The sequence below is a fragment of the Populus alba genome, chromosome 8 (assembly GCF_005239225.2).
Source record: "Populus alba chromosome 8, ASM523922v2, whole genome shotgun sequence".
Classification (NCBI taxonomy): domain Eukaryota; kingdom Viridiplantae; phylum Streptophyta; class Magnoliopsida; order Malpighiales; family Salicaceae; genus Populus; species Populus alba.
Window position 1 is genome coordinate 14,929,336 of NC_133291.1, and position 16,185 is coordinate 14,945,520.

The 16,185-nt window shown below is 35.5% G+C and overlaps 2 protein-coding genes across 2 annotated transcripts; both read left to right on the forward strand.

Annotated features, from left to right (window-relative positions):
• Positions 1-1,785: 1,785 nt before the first annotated feature.
• Positions 1,786-6,359, forward strand: LOC118061137 (uncharacterized). The gene is made up of 9 exons (XM_035074533.2): positions 1,786-2,053; positions 2,797-2,858; positions 3,149-3,203; positions 3,465-3,563; positions 3,846-3,932; positions 4,083-4,199; positions 4,857-4,949; positions 5,101-5,131; positions 6,011-6,359. The coding sequence occupies exons 1-9, from the start codon at positions 1,955-1,957 to the stop codon at positions 6,193-6,195; spliced, it is 828 nt and encodes a 275-aa protein (XP_034930424.1). The 5' UTR covers positions 1,786-1,954; the 3' UTR covers positions 6,196-6,359.
• A 134-nt stretch (positions 6,360-6,493) lies between these two features.
• On the forward strand, positions 6,494-10,908 carry LOC118061136 (probable E3 ubiquitin-protein ligase LUL4). The gene is made up of 3 exons (XM_035074532.2): positions 6,494-7,442; positions 9,610-10,117; positions 10,680-10,908. Exons 1-3 carry the CDS (start codon positions 6,901-6,903, stop codon positions 10,791-10,793), a joined length of 1,164 nt encoding a protein of 387 aa, XP_034930423.1. The 5' UTR covers positions 6,494-6,900; the 3' UTR covers positions 10,794-10,908.
• Positions 10,909-16,185: the final 5,277 nt, after the last annotated feature.

Here is a 16,185-nt window from a genome sequence, read left to right on the forward strand (position 1 = left end):
ATAGATATAAAGAAAATTGGTCAATGAGGACAAAATAAAAACAATATACTACCAACTTGGATTGAAGGGTGAAATTATATATATATAAATTTTTTTTTTATAAAAGAGTTAAGGAAAAAAAATCATAAGGATGATAATAAAAATTGAAAACACCAATACATGATAAAAAGAACTTGAACATATTGAATTTTTCAACATGGTTTTTTACATAAAAAAAATCATAAACGTAAATTGAAAAATTTATGTACACATCAAATTAAATAAACCACTAACCATTGTGTAAATAAATGAAAAGAAAAGTAATCAATGATAAATATAAACATAATTGGAAAATTTAAGATACCAAATCGTAATACGACTTATTTACCTGGTTGTGTCTAATGAATTTGTTTATGAAAATCAATTTGTAATAGAAATTGAAATGCATATAAAATTGGTTGAACGAAACAAAAGTAAAAAAAAAATATTATGCAAGGTTTCACATATTAAAAATATTATAAAAATATTTAATCTATATAAAATATACAAAAACAATAATACAAATAAATCATACTAGCATTTAAAAAAACTAAACACACCAAATATAATTAAAAAATAATCGCTATTCAAGAAAGGCTAAAAATCCAAAAACAAATCATAGAGAAAGGATAGTAATTAAAATTTAAAAATTATTTGGAAAACACATATAAAAAAACCACTAATATAAAAAAAAAAAAAAAAATATGAGGCCAGACTATGTTTGGGCCTGGTAAGCCAGGCCCAACACCCCAATCAAGAAAATGCTTGTGCAAGCCAGGCCTATTAAAGCGGGCCTTTATTTTTAAATTTTTTTTAATGGAGCAGACAATACATCATTCGCCTCAATTTTTTTGAGAAAAATAGACAACGTGTTATCTATCTCACTAGACAATGCACCATCTCAAAATCTCAAAATTTGGCTATTAATGCGGTTGGAAAATGGGGTTATTTGTTTTTTAAGCAAAAACTCATTTTTAATTTATTTTTGATCTAAAAAACCTGGAAAGCACCCTAAGAACCTTGTTAAACCAATCCATAACCTTCAAAAACATAAAAAACTGATCCAAAACCCGAAATCAAAAATCTTCCTGAGCTTAAATCTGTTTTTTTATGTGTTTTCAAAGTAAAAAAACACTTAATCATAATCCCCTTCATTATATGGAATCATTTGACACAACAATATATAATTTTGGTGACCTAAATTTTCTCCAACATCAACTTTCTTTCTCTAAACTAGATTTTGGAAACCCCTCTCACATCCATACAAAAAAAAAAAAACCTAAAAAATAAAAAAGATAAAGTTTGGTGTCAAAATGTATTTTTAAAAAATTATAGGGATCAATTAAACAAATAGCTTAAAAACATGAAGGACGCAAATAAACTTTTTAAATCATTTGCAAGCCTACCACCTAATTTACTCGATTTTTTCACTTTAGTTTTTTTATCTTTCAATTCAACTTTATCTTAAAAATAAATATAAAAAGACTTAATTATATAAAAATAATATTCATGATCAAAATAATTTTTTTAAAAAACGCATTATTGTATTTTATACCAAGTGAGATGATAAACAGTGATTGAATGAAAAAAAAACCACGCACTTTTATAATTATACTTAATTCTAGAGTTTTGTTAATGTTTGATCGTTAATACTATTATTATTTTCATTATACTATTACTATTATTATTATCTATATAATGGTAATGATGATGTCGTTTAACTTAATAATAATATAAAAATAAAATCCTTATCCTAGAATAAAACAAAGAATGCACCTTCCCAAGTCCCAATCCTCTTATCATTTTCTCCAAAACGACAAGAAACCTGGCAAATCTTGGAGGCTTGAGAGCCCGCTTGTCTTTGAAGCAAGCTATATCGGATTGCCAAGACGACGACGAAGACTGTCGCCCTTGGCGTCATAGGCTTTCCTCTTCTATGGCTTCTTTTTCATGGGCTTCTCTTCTCAGGATCACCATCTTTCTTCTCCTTGTTGCCGCTGCTGTTTTTGCCTTCTTCACTCTCCCTGTTGAAAAGGTTTCGATTTTTCTTCTCCCCTTTCTCTCTTTAAGCTTTCTCTTTTCTTTTCTGTGTCCGATGGCGCGTCTTTTGATGTGGGTTTCTTTGTTTTTGCGTTGGATTTGTGGAGTTTCTTTGATACATGGCGTATTGGTTTCTTTTAGTGGTGATGCAATTGTGGGGGGTTTTAATTTTAGGGAAAGTTGTGGTCTTTCGTGTCTGTTTGTGGAATTTCTTGGAAATTGAGGTTATTAGGGTGTGTTTCTGTGCAATGTGATTGTGTCCCAGATTCATTTTTATGTAGGCATATGCTATTTTGAACTGAATTTGATTCTTCGTTCAATGCTTGAACTGATGGGACACTAACCGGTTTTTTTGCGGGCTGATCAGAGACAAAAGATGGTTGCTTTGTCCGAGGTTTATAAATATGTGTTCTGTTGTTTTGGATAGGGTTCGGTATTGATTCAGATTAGTTCTTACTTAGTATTTAACTGTAATGATCTTTATTCTCTCTGCTATGATCTCATTTTGGCTGTTTATTTTGATGTGGGGAAATGTGGCGAGGTTCGATTGCAGGAACTGGACTTTGTTTTGAACAAGTAGATTCATTGTCTTGCTCTAGTGGATATTTTGTGTGTTTTTCCCAAGTCTCACATTGAGTGTCTTTGGCCTGTGATCATCTCATTGGTTTTGTTAAATTTTGCTGATGATGATTGATTATGCTTGCATTTGTTTATTTACCGGAGAGCTTTTCCTTGCAGATTTTGAAGGATTTCTTGTTATGGGTTGAGCAGGATCTTGGGCCTTGGGGTCCCCTCGTACTGTAAGTCAATTTTGTGCACCCATGTTCCTTGTATTTTTTAATTTTCTTGATATTAAATTGTTTTGTTCTTGATTTCCTTTCCACGCTGTGTATGGCCTTAAATAGTTCCAATTCCTTTTCATTGGGAAACCTTTTGCCTTATGATTTCTCAGATTGTAATCAATCACTTGTGTATTTATGTTTGCAAACCCTTTTTTGTTGTTGTTTCTTTAATTTAGTCAGACACACCAGTCACACAGCACATTGAAATCAATTGATCTTGCAGCTCACTTTTATTTTGCCACTTGCAGGGCCATTGCATATATTCCTCTAACAATCTTGGCTGTTCCAGCTTCAGTGCTTACTGTAAGGATTTATACCATTTCTGGTGCCTTTTCCTGCTTGGTTATCTTTCCTTAATAATTTAAATAATCAATCCTTTCATCTTATTGGCTTCAATTTTGCTTATCCGCCCTTTGTTTGTTCTCCCACTTCTGCTATCAAGACCATGCACTCCCAATTCTTTGATTTGGATCTCTCTCCACTTGCATATCTTCAAGTAGTTGTGGAAGAAAACTTATACTGTGTAAGCTCTATTTCTCTTGTAACTTGGTCTCCATATTTCAGCTTGGTGGTGGATATCTTTTCGGGTTGCCCGTGGGCTTTGTTGCCGATTCTATTGGCGCCACAGTTGGTGCTGGGGCAGCATTTCTTCTAGGAAGAACAGTAAGTTATTAGACTCTTGCAATGGTATATACTTACTAGTTCCAGCAGCATAATATGCATAGAAGGAGAAAAGGCGCATCCTTTTGTTACTTATGCTTAATCACTCACCTGAGCTTGCATTTGTTTTTTACTATTAAAGGCTTGGGAAAAAAAGGAAACATACATTTGTTTTATGTATTTTCATTTCCTTTTGGTTTTCTCTAACTAGCTAGAGGATTTGTAGTTTCTATGTTTGATACTGCAAGTGAGTGTTTAGTTTATGTCTTATTCTGGTGCCTTCAGATTGGTAGATCTTTCGTTGTCTCCAAGTTGAAGGATTACCCAAAGTTTAGTTCAGTTGCAATTGCTATTCAGAAGTCTGGCTTCAAGGTTTGTGTGCTTCATATTTGATCCTCAAAACTTCAGTGGTTTTGTTGCTACATATATTTGCAAGTTCCTTGTTATTCCTCTCTTGTCCATTATTTCTAACATGGCTTACTCTTCTCTGAAATCTCTGAAGTTTCTTATTTTGTTGTGCAGATTGTTCTGCTGCTTCGACTTGTTCCTTTACTGCCTTTCAACATGCTGAATTACCTGCTGTCCATCACTCCTGTTCCAATAGGGGAATACATGCTGGCTTCCTGGATAGGAATGATGGTATGTTCACTCATCCAACTGTACTTGGTGAATTAATTTTAATGCTGTATCGAGATACAAAAGCCTTATGAAATGCCAAATATGCATTCAAAAGAGATTTATTTTCATGTGGATCAATTGAAGGATAGCATTGGTGCTGCTTGATGGGCCTGTTTAATCATGTTGTTGATGTGATGTGGTCTCCACTTTGATTGCCCTTATGTGATATAAACATTAAAACATGTTCTGACATGATTTTTACTGGCATGTTGTGCACTGATTAAAATTTTTTAGTGCGAGGATTACTGACCAAAGGGAGGGAGTCCTCACCCCATAGAAGAACAGCTAACTTGTTATTATTATGGGTGGTACTTGATGATTTGTGTAATCAGTTGTTATGCTTAGTGCTTTCATTAAGCTTAAGCAATGTTAAGTTTATGGATCAAACATTTCAATTGCTGGCTAGTTTGTCTGTGTATATCCAGAAAACAAAGAGAGAAATTAAATTGGTGTTTAAAAAATTTGAAATTCTAGGTTTTCTTTTGTTTTCAATTCTTTTCCAAAATAGTTATGACCTTCTAATTATGTTAGCTCATGAGATATGCATGGAAGAACATAATTGAGAAGGTAGTGCTGGTTTGAATCACTTCACCGTATCTAACATGGTATTTCTTACAGCCAATAACCCTTGCTTTAGTGTACATTGGAACGACACTCAAGGATCTTTCTGACGTGACTCATGGGTGGAGTGAGTTTTCAACTACTCGTTGGGTAAGGACCCTATCCTTTTCTTACATGCTCGAGTTCAGTTTTGAGTCATTTTCTGATATATAGGTCTCCATTGTTTATTTCTCTCCCTGTTTTTAACCACCCAGTTCATCTGTAGTCTGATATATTTGTGACTCTTTTACTGTGGATGTAGGTTCTTATTGTATTGGGCCTTGTTGTATCTGGTAAGTTGCAATGATCCGCCAGCATGCTTCTTTATTTTGCTTTGCCTTTCTGTTTTTATTTTTTTGAATCCCCAATTGGAGAGTTTTGAGTGGTCATAATTTTTTAATCATAATGGTCACAAAATATTAATGCCCTGTTTAGTGAAAAAGTCACCACCAATTGTCAAGTGCCAATTATAATTACTCAGGATCACTTATCAATTCTGATCATTTTTGCCATTTTGTTCAAGATTTGAGAACAATGAGGAGATGATGGTACTCACAGGAGTTGGCGGCTTTCATTATATATGAAATGAGTTAAAATAGAAGTGAACTCGGAGAATGTTTCCATGTTTTGTTGAGTCTTGTTTACTGAAAATGTCAACATTGTTTGGTGCCAAATATAACTACTTAGGATTTGTTTATCAAGTTGGATCCTACAGCCACGTGGTTCAAGGCTTTGAGCTTTTAGGACAATAGGGAAATAATGGTATTATAAAGTAGCTGGCGATTGTCAACCTATGTCAAGGAGCCAAATGAACTCAATGTATGTGTTGTGTGGTCGTGTCCATGTCAGAGTCTTTTCACCGATTAAGTGATAGTTGGGTGGGATATAACTCAGTGCTATGATGAACTGATAAAGAAAATGACATGTGAAACTAAAGGAGAAAAAAAGTAACAAAATTGCAGAAGGAAGTGAAACTTAGAAACTGACCAGTAATTTTCTTTTAACTTTTGAAAAGTGGCTCTTAGATTTATGAATGTTGGAGAGTTGCATTGTGGCTTTAGTATCATACATTACCTCAAATTGAAGTCTAATGACAACTTTTGTTTGACCTGATATCTTGTGTGAACTCTGCCTATGGTTACAATTTTCACTTCTGTTTCTTTTCTTTGCAGTGGTTCTTATGTTTTGTGTTACTAAAGTCGCCAAGTCTGCTTTGGATAAAGCTTTGGCTGAAAATGAGGATCTAGATGTCATTTTGGCATCACCTCAATTACCCATTGTGGCAGATACTTCTGTTAATCTGAACCAGCCTCTCATTATCAAGATAGACCCGTCTGAAGAGAACCATGAACAATGAGATTCTTATTTTGTGTAAATTCTTTTCCTACCTCATTTAAAGGCAATACTCTTTATTTTAGTTTGCCATTTAGTGCCTGTTATTTGTTATTCTGCTTATTTGTACAGTAGAAATCTTTTGCAAAAAAGTTAAAAAAACAAATAAAAATGTAGGTTTGGATGTAAGTGGTTGATTGGCATTTGTTGAAGTGAGGCTATAAATACCGAAGAATGAATGATATAATAGTCTTCAATGCGATTTGCCGCATTTGGAACAATTTTGGAGTGAATCTTGTTATTTCAAAGCAACACGAAGGACTTAGGACATGTCCTTTCTGTTCCACTCTATTTCCCGAAACAGTGTTTGTGTTAGAACGTATGCTTTTATAATTTATCTGACCTCAACTCAGGGTTCTATTCTTAACAAATGTTGTGACCGTTCAGAACTTGTGAAAAGAAAATAAAGACCATGCATGGTCTGGATCTCCTTGGATCATCGCATCCTTTCAACCATGGATTCTTGAAGGTCAAGTTCTGATGGTTGAGCTTGTTTATAAGAGTATTTTGGTCATTATATCAAACAAAATTTTTAAGTATAAATGTGTTTCGTTTCTCTTGCTATACTCTTCACCCATTTCTTCAACATCACTCGAATCTTTGCTTTCCAATTTTCAACGCTCCTCGCATCCTTCAATTTGCGAAAAAATAATAAAACACCCACCGAAAAATGGGCCTTTCATGGAGCAATACTAGAAGAAGAACCACCACTTTTTATCACCCCCCGCCACCGCCACCACCTTGCTGTTATCATCATCACGCGGAACCCATCTCTCTCCTTCCTCCTCCCCCACCACCACATCAAAGTCACTACGCCACCATGCACCAACCACCACCCTCACAATCTTATCCTCCACCCAACAACCCTTATCCTACCCACATTCCACCTCCAGTTCACCACTACTGCAATTCCCACCATTACCACTCAAGCAACTATGCAAATCACCAACCTTTTTATTATACCTGTCATCATCAGCCAACTAGTGGGTGGTCTCCTGTAATCAGTCCTCACGTGGGTTTTGCTTCTACTATTAATGCTGCTACTGCACAACCAATTCTGCCGGAGCCAGCTCCTTTTGTGGATCATCAGAACGCAAAGAGGGTTAGAAATGATGTCAATGTTAATAAAGATACTTTAAAGGTTGAAATTGATGTTTCAAACCCTGATCATCACTTGGTTTCTTTCGTTTTCGATGCATTATTTGATGGGAGGTTAGTGTTTGATTTGCTAGTGTTAGATTCTTGGTTTTATTGTTGAATTCTTGATTTTGCTTTGTTAAAGGAGAGGTTTCTGATACATTGGTTGTTGGTTACATGATTCTTGATTGAGGGTTTTGCTTCTGTTGCTAAATTAACATGGATGATTTGTTTGCTTAAGAAAATAAGTCAAGATTCTATCTTGTAATTTTTATTAGCTTCGAGCTCGGTGATTGACTATAATGAATCCCTATAGTAAAATCTGAGGGTGAGATTTTCTAGTGTTTTGAGTGACTGAATGAATTGAAACAAGATTATGAGTGCCATCTCCGATAAGGAATGATCTCAATTTAGATTATCAGGTGACCTTTTTATGTTGAAAACATTGAGTTGTGCAAAATCTTACTGAGTTTTCACAGTGTGATTTTGATGGTAATTGGGGCTTAGGATGATATCTCAAGTGATAGTGTGGGTTGGGCGGCCTTGATATACAACATAGACCTAGTGCATTTTATCTCTTAATTGTTGACTGTCCAGAGTGGTTTTGACGGTGGAAATGAGAGTAGTGAAGGGTTTCAGAAAAGAAATTTGCAAGAACGAGCCAAACAGGGAATTTGAAGGGATGAAACGTAGACTGACAAGACCATAACCAAAGCCTGAGTTTTTTTTCCCGTTAATGATGTTCTCGTTGCAAATATATAGCTCTAGAGATACTTGGAGATCGTGGACTGTGGTTGCTTATACGCTACAAAAGCTGCCCATTTTTTTCGTATGTTTTGAGATATAAATTAGTAAACTTAGGTGAATAGTCCTTGTTGAGAGGTGATTAGCGAGGAAAGATAGTTTAGCCTGGCTAAACTGCTTGATTTACCCTTTGGTTTCAGCATCATTCTTTGTGTTTATGGTTGTATTAAATACATCATAATGCACTACAATTGTAATCAAGGCTTTCTTGGTCTGTATACTGACTCGAATACTGTTCAAAAGCGCCATATGATGCCTTGATTTTTCATTATATAAGCTCAGTAGCAAATGTTTTAGTTTACCCTTAGGTTTCAGCATCATTCTGTGTTTACAGTTGTATTAAATACAGCGTAATGTACTACAATTGTAATCAAGGTTTGCTTGATCTGTATTAAATACAGCGTATGGAACTACACAGTTTTTTCTCATTTTAGAAAGACCGGCAGAGTTAATATAGTAAAAGTTTCACCATCTTGGCTTTATGATATCAGAATTAACTCATGCCAAACGATTATACAAGGTCGATATGAATTAAATCGCATTGTGTATCAGTTGTAATATTTAGGATGACCGAAAATATTCACGCATTGATTAGTGAATTAGCTGGATATTAGGTGGATTTTGTTCTTCTCTCTCCCCTCTCATTTTTTACCTTTTGAAAGGAGTATCTTCCTTTTTCTGGTGGGCATGACTGGATTGTTGTGCTGACCGGAAGAACCTTATCATTCTGTATGTATGCAATTTCTATATGGTGATTCTCTTTAGTAGTTTATTCTCCATGCATGATAGACAATAGCGATATTTTTTTTCTGGTAATTTTAAATGTATTCTATGGCAATTAGCTATATAGTGAACCTAGGACAGAAGAGTTAGAGATCATAATCCTACCACTTAGGCTCGAGCTTGTCATAGACCTTAATTATAATGTTCTGTCTCAATCCAGTTGACCTTGGATGTAAGCACAGGCACTCGTTTATTCTAGGAAGACATTCACATATTCTAATAAGTGAAAATGTCAGCTACATTTATTTTGATTTTCCCAGATCTTTTCTAGGAAAGCATTTATACTTGGACAATACCGATGTATTACTGCTGCAATGTTAATTTTCTGAAGTGAATTTTGTTCTATTAAAATCTCAATAGCATCAGTCTGAATTATGGAATTGGGTGAGAAGTTTGCACTTCTAAAGTAGCAACTTCAAACTCTGCATGTTTAAAAAGAAAATCCAAATGTTACAACATGAGAATCTCATTGGGGTTATTTCATACGAGAACCAAAGCACTGGATCCCTTCAGAACACTAGAAACGCCAGCAATTAACAAGAAGCTGTGTGCCAGCTTGATTCTCTGAGTTTTCTAATCACACACACAAGAGACCTTGCAAGGATTTTTTTTCTTAAATCTAATACAGCTTCTTTTGTTTTGTTTTTAATAACAGCATTACGATTTTCTACTTTGCCAAGGAAGAGCAGGATTGTAGGTTCGTTCCTGCATTTCCTGAAGCCCATTTGCCTGTGAAAATCTCCTTCCAGAAAGGTCTTGGCCAGAAATTTCATCAGCCTTCAGGAACAGGCATTGATTTAGGCTTCTTTGAGTTGGATGATCTCTCAAAATCATCACCTGAAGAAGATGTTTTTCCACTTGTAATAGCTGCTGAAACATACTTGCCAGTTGACTTAACAAATGAAAATGATGATTCTGTGCCGAACACACTTCGCCACATGCAGATTACTCAAGCTGTTCTCGAGAAGAAAAATGGTGACAATTTCCATGTCAGAGTAATAAGGCAGATTCTATGGGTTGCTGGAGTTCGATATGAGCTCCGTGAGATATACGGAATAGGAAGCTTGGCAGCTGAAGGCTTTGATAACAGTGACCCAGGGAAGGAGTGCGTGATTTGCATGATTGAACCTAAGGATACCGCCGTGTTACCTTGCCGACATATGGTGAGAGTCTGCCCTTTATCCTGTTCACTATTTTAAGACATGGCTATCAATCATAAGTGAGAAGCACTATGTAGTGCTCTCGCATTCAAGCATAATGATTCCACACACTATTAAGGGTGATATCAGGAAGGTTGAATCTCTTATGCTTGAACTACACATCTTAAATTGACTGTTTAATTCCAGGCACATGAGTGCAAGTTATCTGATCTCTAGAGTTTATTTAGTGGATATATCTCTCAGTCCCTCTCTCCCTTTCACTTGAGCAGTCATTGTCCATTTACAGCGATAAGTTCGGCTGAGTATGAATACTAGTTTATGTGGAAATCTAGACTAGAAAAGTTTTTTCTCTATTGTTAATATTCAGCAATTGATTTGCATGGATTTTGTTCAAAAAGGTTTTTCTCAAGAGGTAATATTCTTACTTCTTTCTAGTGTTTGAATTCCTCGAGGAAACATTTCAGTACTCTGCATGTTGTTACAATTTCAAATCTCTGTTTCCCTTTCCTTTTTATTTAAACCTCTATTCCTTTATTCTCAAGTCATGTATGTTGTATCTTTTCAGTGCATGTGTGGCAAGTGTGCAAAAGAATTGAGGCTTCAATCAAGTAAGTGTCCGATTTGCCGCCAACCGATTGAGCAACTCATAGGGATCAAGATAAATAGCAGTGATCAATGAGAAACTGTGTTTTCTCATATAAAGTTGGATTGATGGTATAATGGTTAACTTTTTTTCCCTTATGAATGTGTGTTCTAATTTATCTTCTTCTTTTTTATATATATATTTTTATCCTTTTTGCTTGTTCTTATTTTATATAAATATAATTTTCTTGTGTCTTTGTACAAGAATACTTTGTAGATCCAAATCTTCCAAAGAGAGAATTTACTAACAGTAAACATTAAACAAATCTTTTGCCACTTGTATTATTGCCTTTATTTATTTGTCCATGAAGCCACCTTTATTACCTCGATCATCTTATTCTTCCAATAGGTGTTTTTAAAACCATTGTATGGTATGCATCAATTTGGACATTATGTACATGAGGTGAAGTGGCAATCATTTTCCATCTCATTCCAAAACATGGTTGATGTAGTCCAGGAATATCAAGTATCTATGTTTTTGCATGTCGGTGCCAGGACAGTTTGAAGTTTTCCATGAATATGAGGTATCTGCATTAAAGTTAGGATTCGTGGCTGTTTCTTATTTCTCTTGACACAGTCCACACTCCCAACCTTCTTCATTGAATCCAGTTACTGTTGACATGTATCCATCATGCATGTCTGTAAAATTGCTATTTTCATATGTGAGTTGAACATGGAGATTCGAAAGGAAGAAAGAAAAGCTGCAAACAGTTTGACTGAATGAACCCACTTGTAGCCTGTAGGTCGACAGTAGCAGCCTTTTCTCTTTGAGCTAACAGCTGAAAAGAGAGGCTGAGAGGGAATGTTTGCCATCGAAGATAGAATTGTAGGGGGAAAATCGAGAATCTTCAAAGCTTATTTTTTTACCTTTAGTGATATGTTAATAATCAGAGAATACAAAAGCTATGTTTTGATATCATTGTTTGCGCAGTATTGCTTGCCAGCGAAGGATGTAGATATTTCTCCTAAATTGCTTTGATTATGCATGCAGGTGTCTTGTATTAATTGTGCCTTTTAGAACGCCAGACTGGACTCATTTTTCCGCAGTTTTTTAGACCTTGAAACTTTCCCTTTGATGTCTTCTTAAGTTTTGTAAGATCTGGTGTGTACCTGTAGCGTGTAAATTGGTCTAACCATTGCACTCGTATGGTTTTGCATAACTGATCTGCATGCAGTTCATATCATTTCTTTAATTTTGCAAGATACTTTAGACCATTCAGGACATGGTTAACGTTTTATGGAGGGAATCAGGAGACCTCTGTTGCACTTCATTTAAACTTATCCAGATTCCTTTCATCCTGTTGAACAAGTCTTGTGTTGATGCCAGATGAAGTCTTGAGCTCCTTGCTCTGCCCTGCATTATGCTGTTTGATACACAGTGCGCCTTTTCTTTTTACATCTGTTTTGTTTCGAAAGAGAGAGAGGTAAAAGGACAAGGGAGTGGTGGGGGTAAGGCTAAAAAAGAAGGGCATAAACTTGTTTAAAGGGTGAGGTAAAAGGAAGAAGGGCATAAAATTGTTTTCTATCTCTGTTCAAGGACTTTATTAAAGCTTTAAAATAGCCTCTCATTCTTTAATTAATCTCGCTATTCCACTAAAAATTGTCACAATGTTTTCTTTGCTTTCATGACCATCTAGATTAAAGAACAAAAATGAAGGTTGTTTTACTCTGCTAGGTCTTTCAAAACCCAGCATACCCCTCCATTAGCCAATCAGAATGTCAATGACTGCATTTTTTTCCACTTGGCTATGTGCCATCAGCATCAAGAATGAAGGAAAGCAACTGTCATTCCTTCCCACAAATTAATCTTTGGTTTCTGCCATTTCCAAATCACAGAATTACGTACAATGCATTAATTTATCATGAGGAGTCGGTCATTATTAAGAATTTGTTCTTAAGTCACAATCATTTACTTCAAGAAAAAGGCTCGGAGGTACAAAATTATTGTATTAGCTAGGAATGATCATGGAAACAATTCAACTTTAATTTTGAATTCGGTACCACTCGCTCCCCCACCAACAGGAAAGTGGAAAATGCCATTTTGACGGGAGATGTTGCTCTTCTTGATGCTGCCCATCTGACCTCCATTGACATGCATGCGTTTGTCTGAATCAGCCAAGGGATGATGGGAAAATCACTGTGATAAATATCTGGGGGAGATAGGTATCTAAAAAGGAATAGATAAAAGTGGGAAATGTACTCCAAAATGGGCATGGCGGAAGGGGTCCTTAGGTGACAAGTCCTGGCAAAGATGTAAAGGAAGATAATGGAGTTACAGTGTGCAATGCCCCTGTACATGTAAGTCAAACCTGCCATTAAGTTTCTCTTACCATAATGTCATGGGAAGCTTTTAATTTCTTGGATTCATATGATGATGCTGAAGAGTGGCTATGCCTTAGGGTTGTGGCTCTTGGTGATATGACTCCTAATGGGAGTGTGAGAGAGAGCATGAAAAGGAGAGAACAAAAAACTAGAGTCCGGAAAATTGAAGACTTCCATTATACAGTCAAAACTTGTAGTACCGCTATTATTATTTACCCATATGGACAAAAAAATCTAGAGCTAGAAGGAAGAAAGATTGCAGAGGGACCATGCATGTGATGATCATGGCAGCCTCTATAGATCCAAAATAAATATGACCTTCCATCACTATATAAATAGTCGTACATATTCTTCCTCTCATCAACCAGTCATTATCCACACACCATGTGATTCCCTGAACATAAATAGCAGCTCCCGTGCCTCGTAGCCTAGGTGTTTCCTCTTCAGAACTAAAGAGACAAAAGGAAGTAAAGCCAAGCCCAGAAAAGGCTGTTAGGGTTCTTCAATTCATTCAAATTTACCCAACAACCGCTCCCAAATATAACACTCATCGTACCAAGCGGGTGTGGGTGTGGGATATGTGGCTTGTTTACGGGCTTGAAAAGGGATACATGTTGGCACACATGAAAATAAACAAACAGTGTATGCATTTTGACCTTCTTCACCATGACATAATTTTTAGCATGTGTTTTACCCAGGACGCAGCGTCTCTTTGCTTAAACAAGGGCTGGAAAGATACCTGGTTTCTGTCATTTGTCGGCATTCAAGAACCTTTTTTTCAGGTAAAGCTGCACAAGGGTTCCTTACATCCATGTCGCCTGACCCAGTAGCTCAACTCCTTGGTGACCTGCTCGGACCTGATCCAAACCAGTTTTTAAAATAAACCCGATGGAAGTTGATCTACCCAATCTCGATAATTCAACATTCAACGTAGTTGATCTCGTTAAAATTTAGATTTTAGCTCTTAAAAAATCTTCAAAACAACATCATTTTAATGTTTTTAAGAAAGTAAAAACCGATTTCGAATCAATCCAACTTAACTCATTCAACCTATGACCCAAATCATGATTTGAGCTGGAATATAAACCAAGTAACTTTAGTTACATCAAGATTTATTGCTGTTAAGAAGGACAGCAAAAGCTTGGTAGAAAAGAAGACTTGAAAACAATAAAGAGAATAGCCCTACAAACGTGATATTGTTTTCATCTTTAAGTTCGGAATAGCTTTCCTTACCTAACTACTCTCAAAGTAAGACATGATTAAACCAAAAGAGCTTTCATTTGTTACTTAACTTGACCATGGCCACTTTCTTTTTAAAAGTTCCTCCTCTCAACAAGATAAGTATGCTTGGTTTTTATTTTCTTTGCCAATCACATGTTAACAGTCCTCCTCTGCTAGACCTGGTGTCCATTTTTTTAACCAATAAAGGAAAAACTAGTGCTATCTATTATATCTAGCCAACTTTTAGCTTGCTAAGCAATTCTTAAATCGTTTTCGAAGAAATTTAGCTGTAAAAGTTGATAGCAGCATGTACAATATAGTATTAATATGATTACGGGCACATCTACACCTCGAGAAAGAGCTAACGCTCTCGATCGGTGCCCGTTTGTCGACGTGCTTGTTTGCGTTCTAGATTGTATTTCAACTCCAGAAAAACATCATTTTAAAGCTTCTTGACTTGAATCGTACACAGACAAATTTACGGATGCTTAGTTTGAACAGTAAGTAGATATGTATTTATGGAACGTACAGCATTATTATATATTTGTAGATTGGATCCCCTCACCATGTATCAATTCGAATATAAATGATGTATTGAAGAGGAATCAATGGAGGAAACACATCGCCTTCATGGCTTGTCATCGAATTGTAAGCACGATTGAATCCATGTACTTCTTCAGAGAGTGTTCTTCAAAATGAGAGGGCGATGTACCTACTAATGTTGACGGTGCCTTGTTGGCTGAGAGAAGTCAGTGCTGCGACAACCAGTGAGAGGCTGTCAGCGAAGGGGTCACTACTGTACTGCTACAACAAGATTTCATTTTCTTGACAGCTTCGAACACCAAATCCAATTGAGTAATTTGTCTTTGTTCGTGGTGACATGAAAAATTGGACATGCACTGGTCTATTTAAGAACTTAAACGGCACGGGTTTGAAGCAACGGATGGGCTGGGATTAGGCCTTCCAGATGTAGACCGGAGTTGGAGTTACAAGATAGAACTCGGAATTCAACTCGATCCGAGGCTCGGATCGCGGGATGACTCGTGGGTCGATGAACCAATTCAAACTATGTTTAAGGTTTTTTTTAAAAAAATTTAAAATCGACTCTAATCAAGTTCTATGTTGACGAACTGTTTCTTTTTCATTGTTCTGACATTGAAAATATATTTCTTAACTGTTTTTTTGTAAGCTGATATTCATTAATAAATGATAGAATCTCTGAAAAGAATGGGAAAAAAAGAAATAGTGAAGACCCATTATTATTAACACTATGATAAATCTTGAGTACAATAGACACAAACAAACGAATAAAAACAACAAGGACAAACAAATTTTTTTCTTTGATTGTTCGTCTAAAAGCAGACAATGTGCATGAATCTCCAGAATTTGTAGATCAAATTCAGCCTGCATGTAATATATATATATATATTGGATCAGTTTGCGCATACCTCAACTAATCCTACAGTATTTAAAATTAACGACATATAAACTCTAATAACCCTGATATTTATGAGACTCTAACTGTTAAACCTCTAAAAAATAAATATAAAATCTAACCAGTTGTATTATATATCTTATGGTTAGTAAGTAATATTTTATTTGCACATGATTTAGGGTTTTTTTTTAATTTTTCCAAACAAATGCAATTAAATTTATTTATACATGGATTTTGATATTGCTTAACTATTGACACGAAGATAGAGAGAATTTAAAAAGAAAATTGTAATGAATATCTTTCAGTCTTTCTCCAAAGTTTGGTAGAATCCAAGCATCTTCAAGTGACTTCAAAGTTAAATGGAGTTATCTTAATTACCATTCAGATCAAAGGTTTTTTTTTTTTTTTTGGCTACAATTCGAAGTTTAATGATGACATAACAGGTGAATTT

Bases quoted from the DNA above. Each gene is read 5' to 3' on its own strand.
- LOC118061136 (XM_035074532.2), top strand. From the start codon at position 6,901: ATGGGCCTTTCATGGAGCAATACTAGAAGAAGAACCACCACTTTTTAT. The intron at 7,443-9,609 runs GTTAGTGTTTGA...TTTTAATAACAG, and splicing joins GATGCATTATTTGATGGGAG to CATTACGATTTTCTACTTTG. The intron at 10,118-10,679 runs GTGAGAGTCTGC...GTATCTTTTCAG, and splicing joins TGTTACCTTGCCGACATATG to TGCATGTGTGGCAAGTGTGC.
- LOC118061137 (XM_035074533.2), top strand. From the start codon at position 1,955: ATGGCTTCTTTTTCATGGGCTTCTCTTCTCAGGATCACCATCTTTCTT. The intron at 3,564-3,845 runs GTAAGTTATTAG...TGGTGCCTTCAG, and splicing joins CATTTCTTCTAGGAAGAACA to ATTGGTAGATCTTTCGTTGT. The intron at 4,950-5,100 runs GTAAGGACCCTA...CTGTGGATGTAG, and splicing joins AGTTTTCAACTACTCGTTGG to GTTCTTATTGTATTGGGCCT.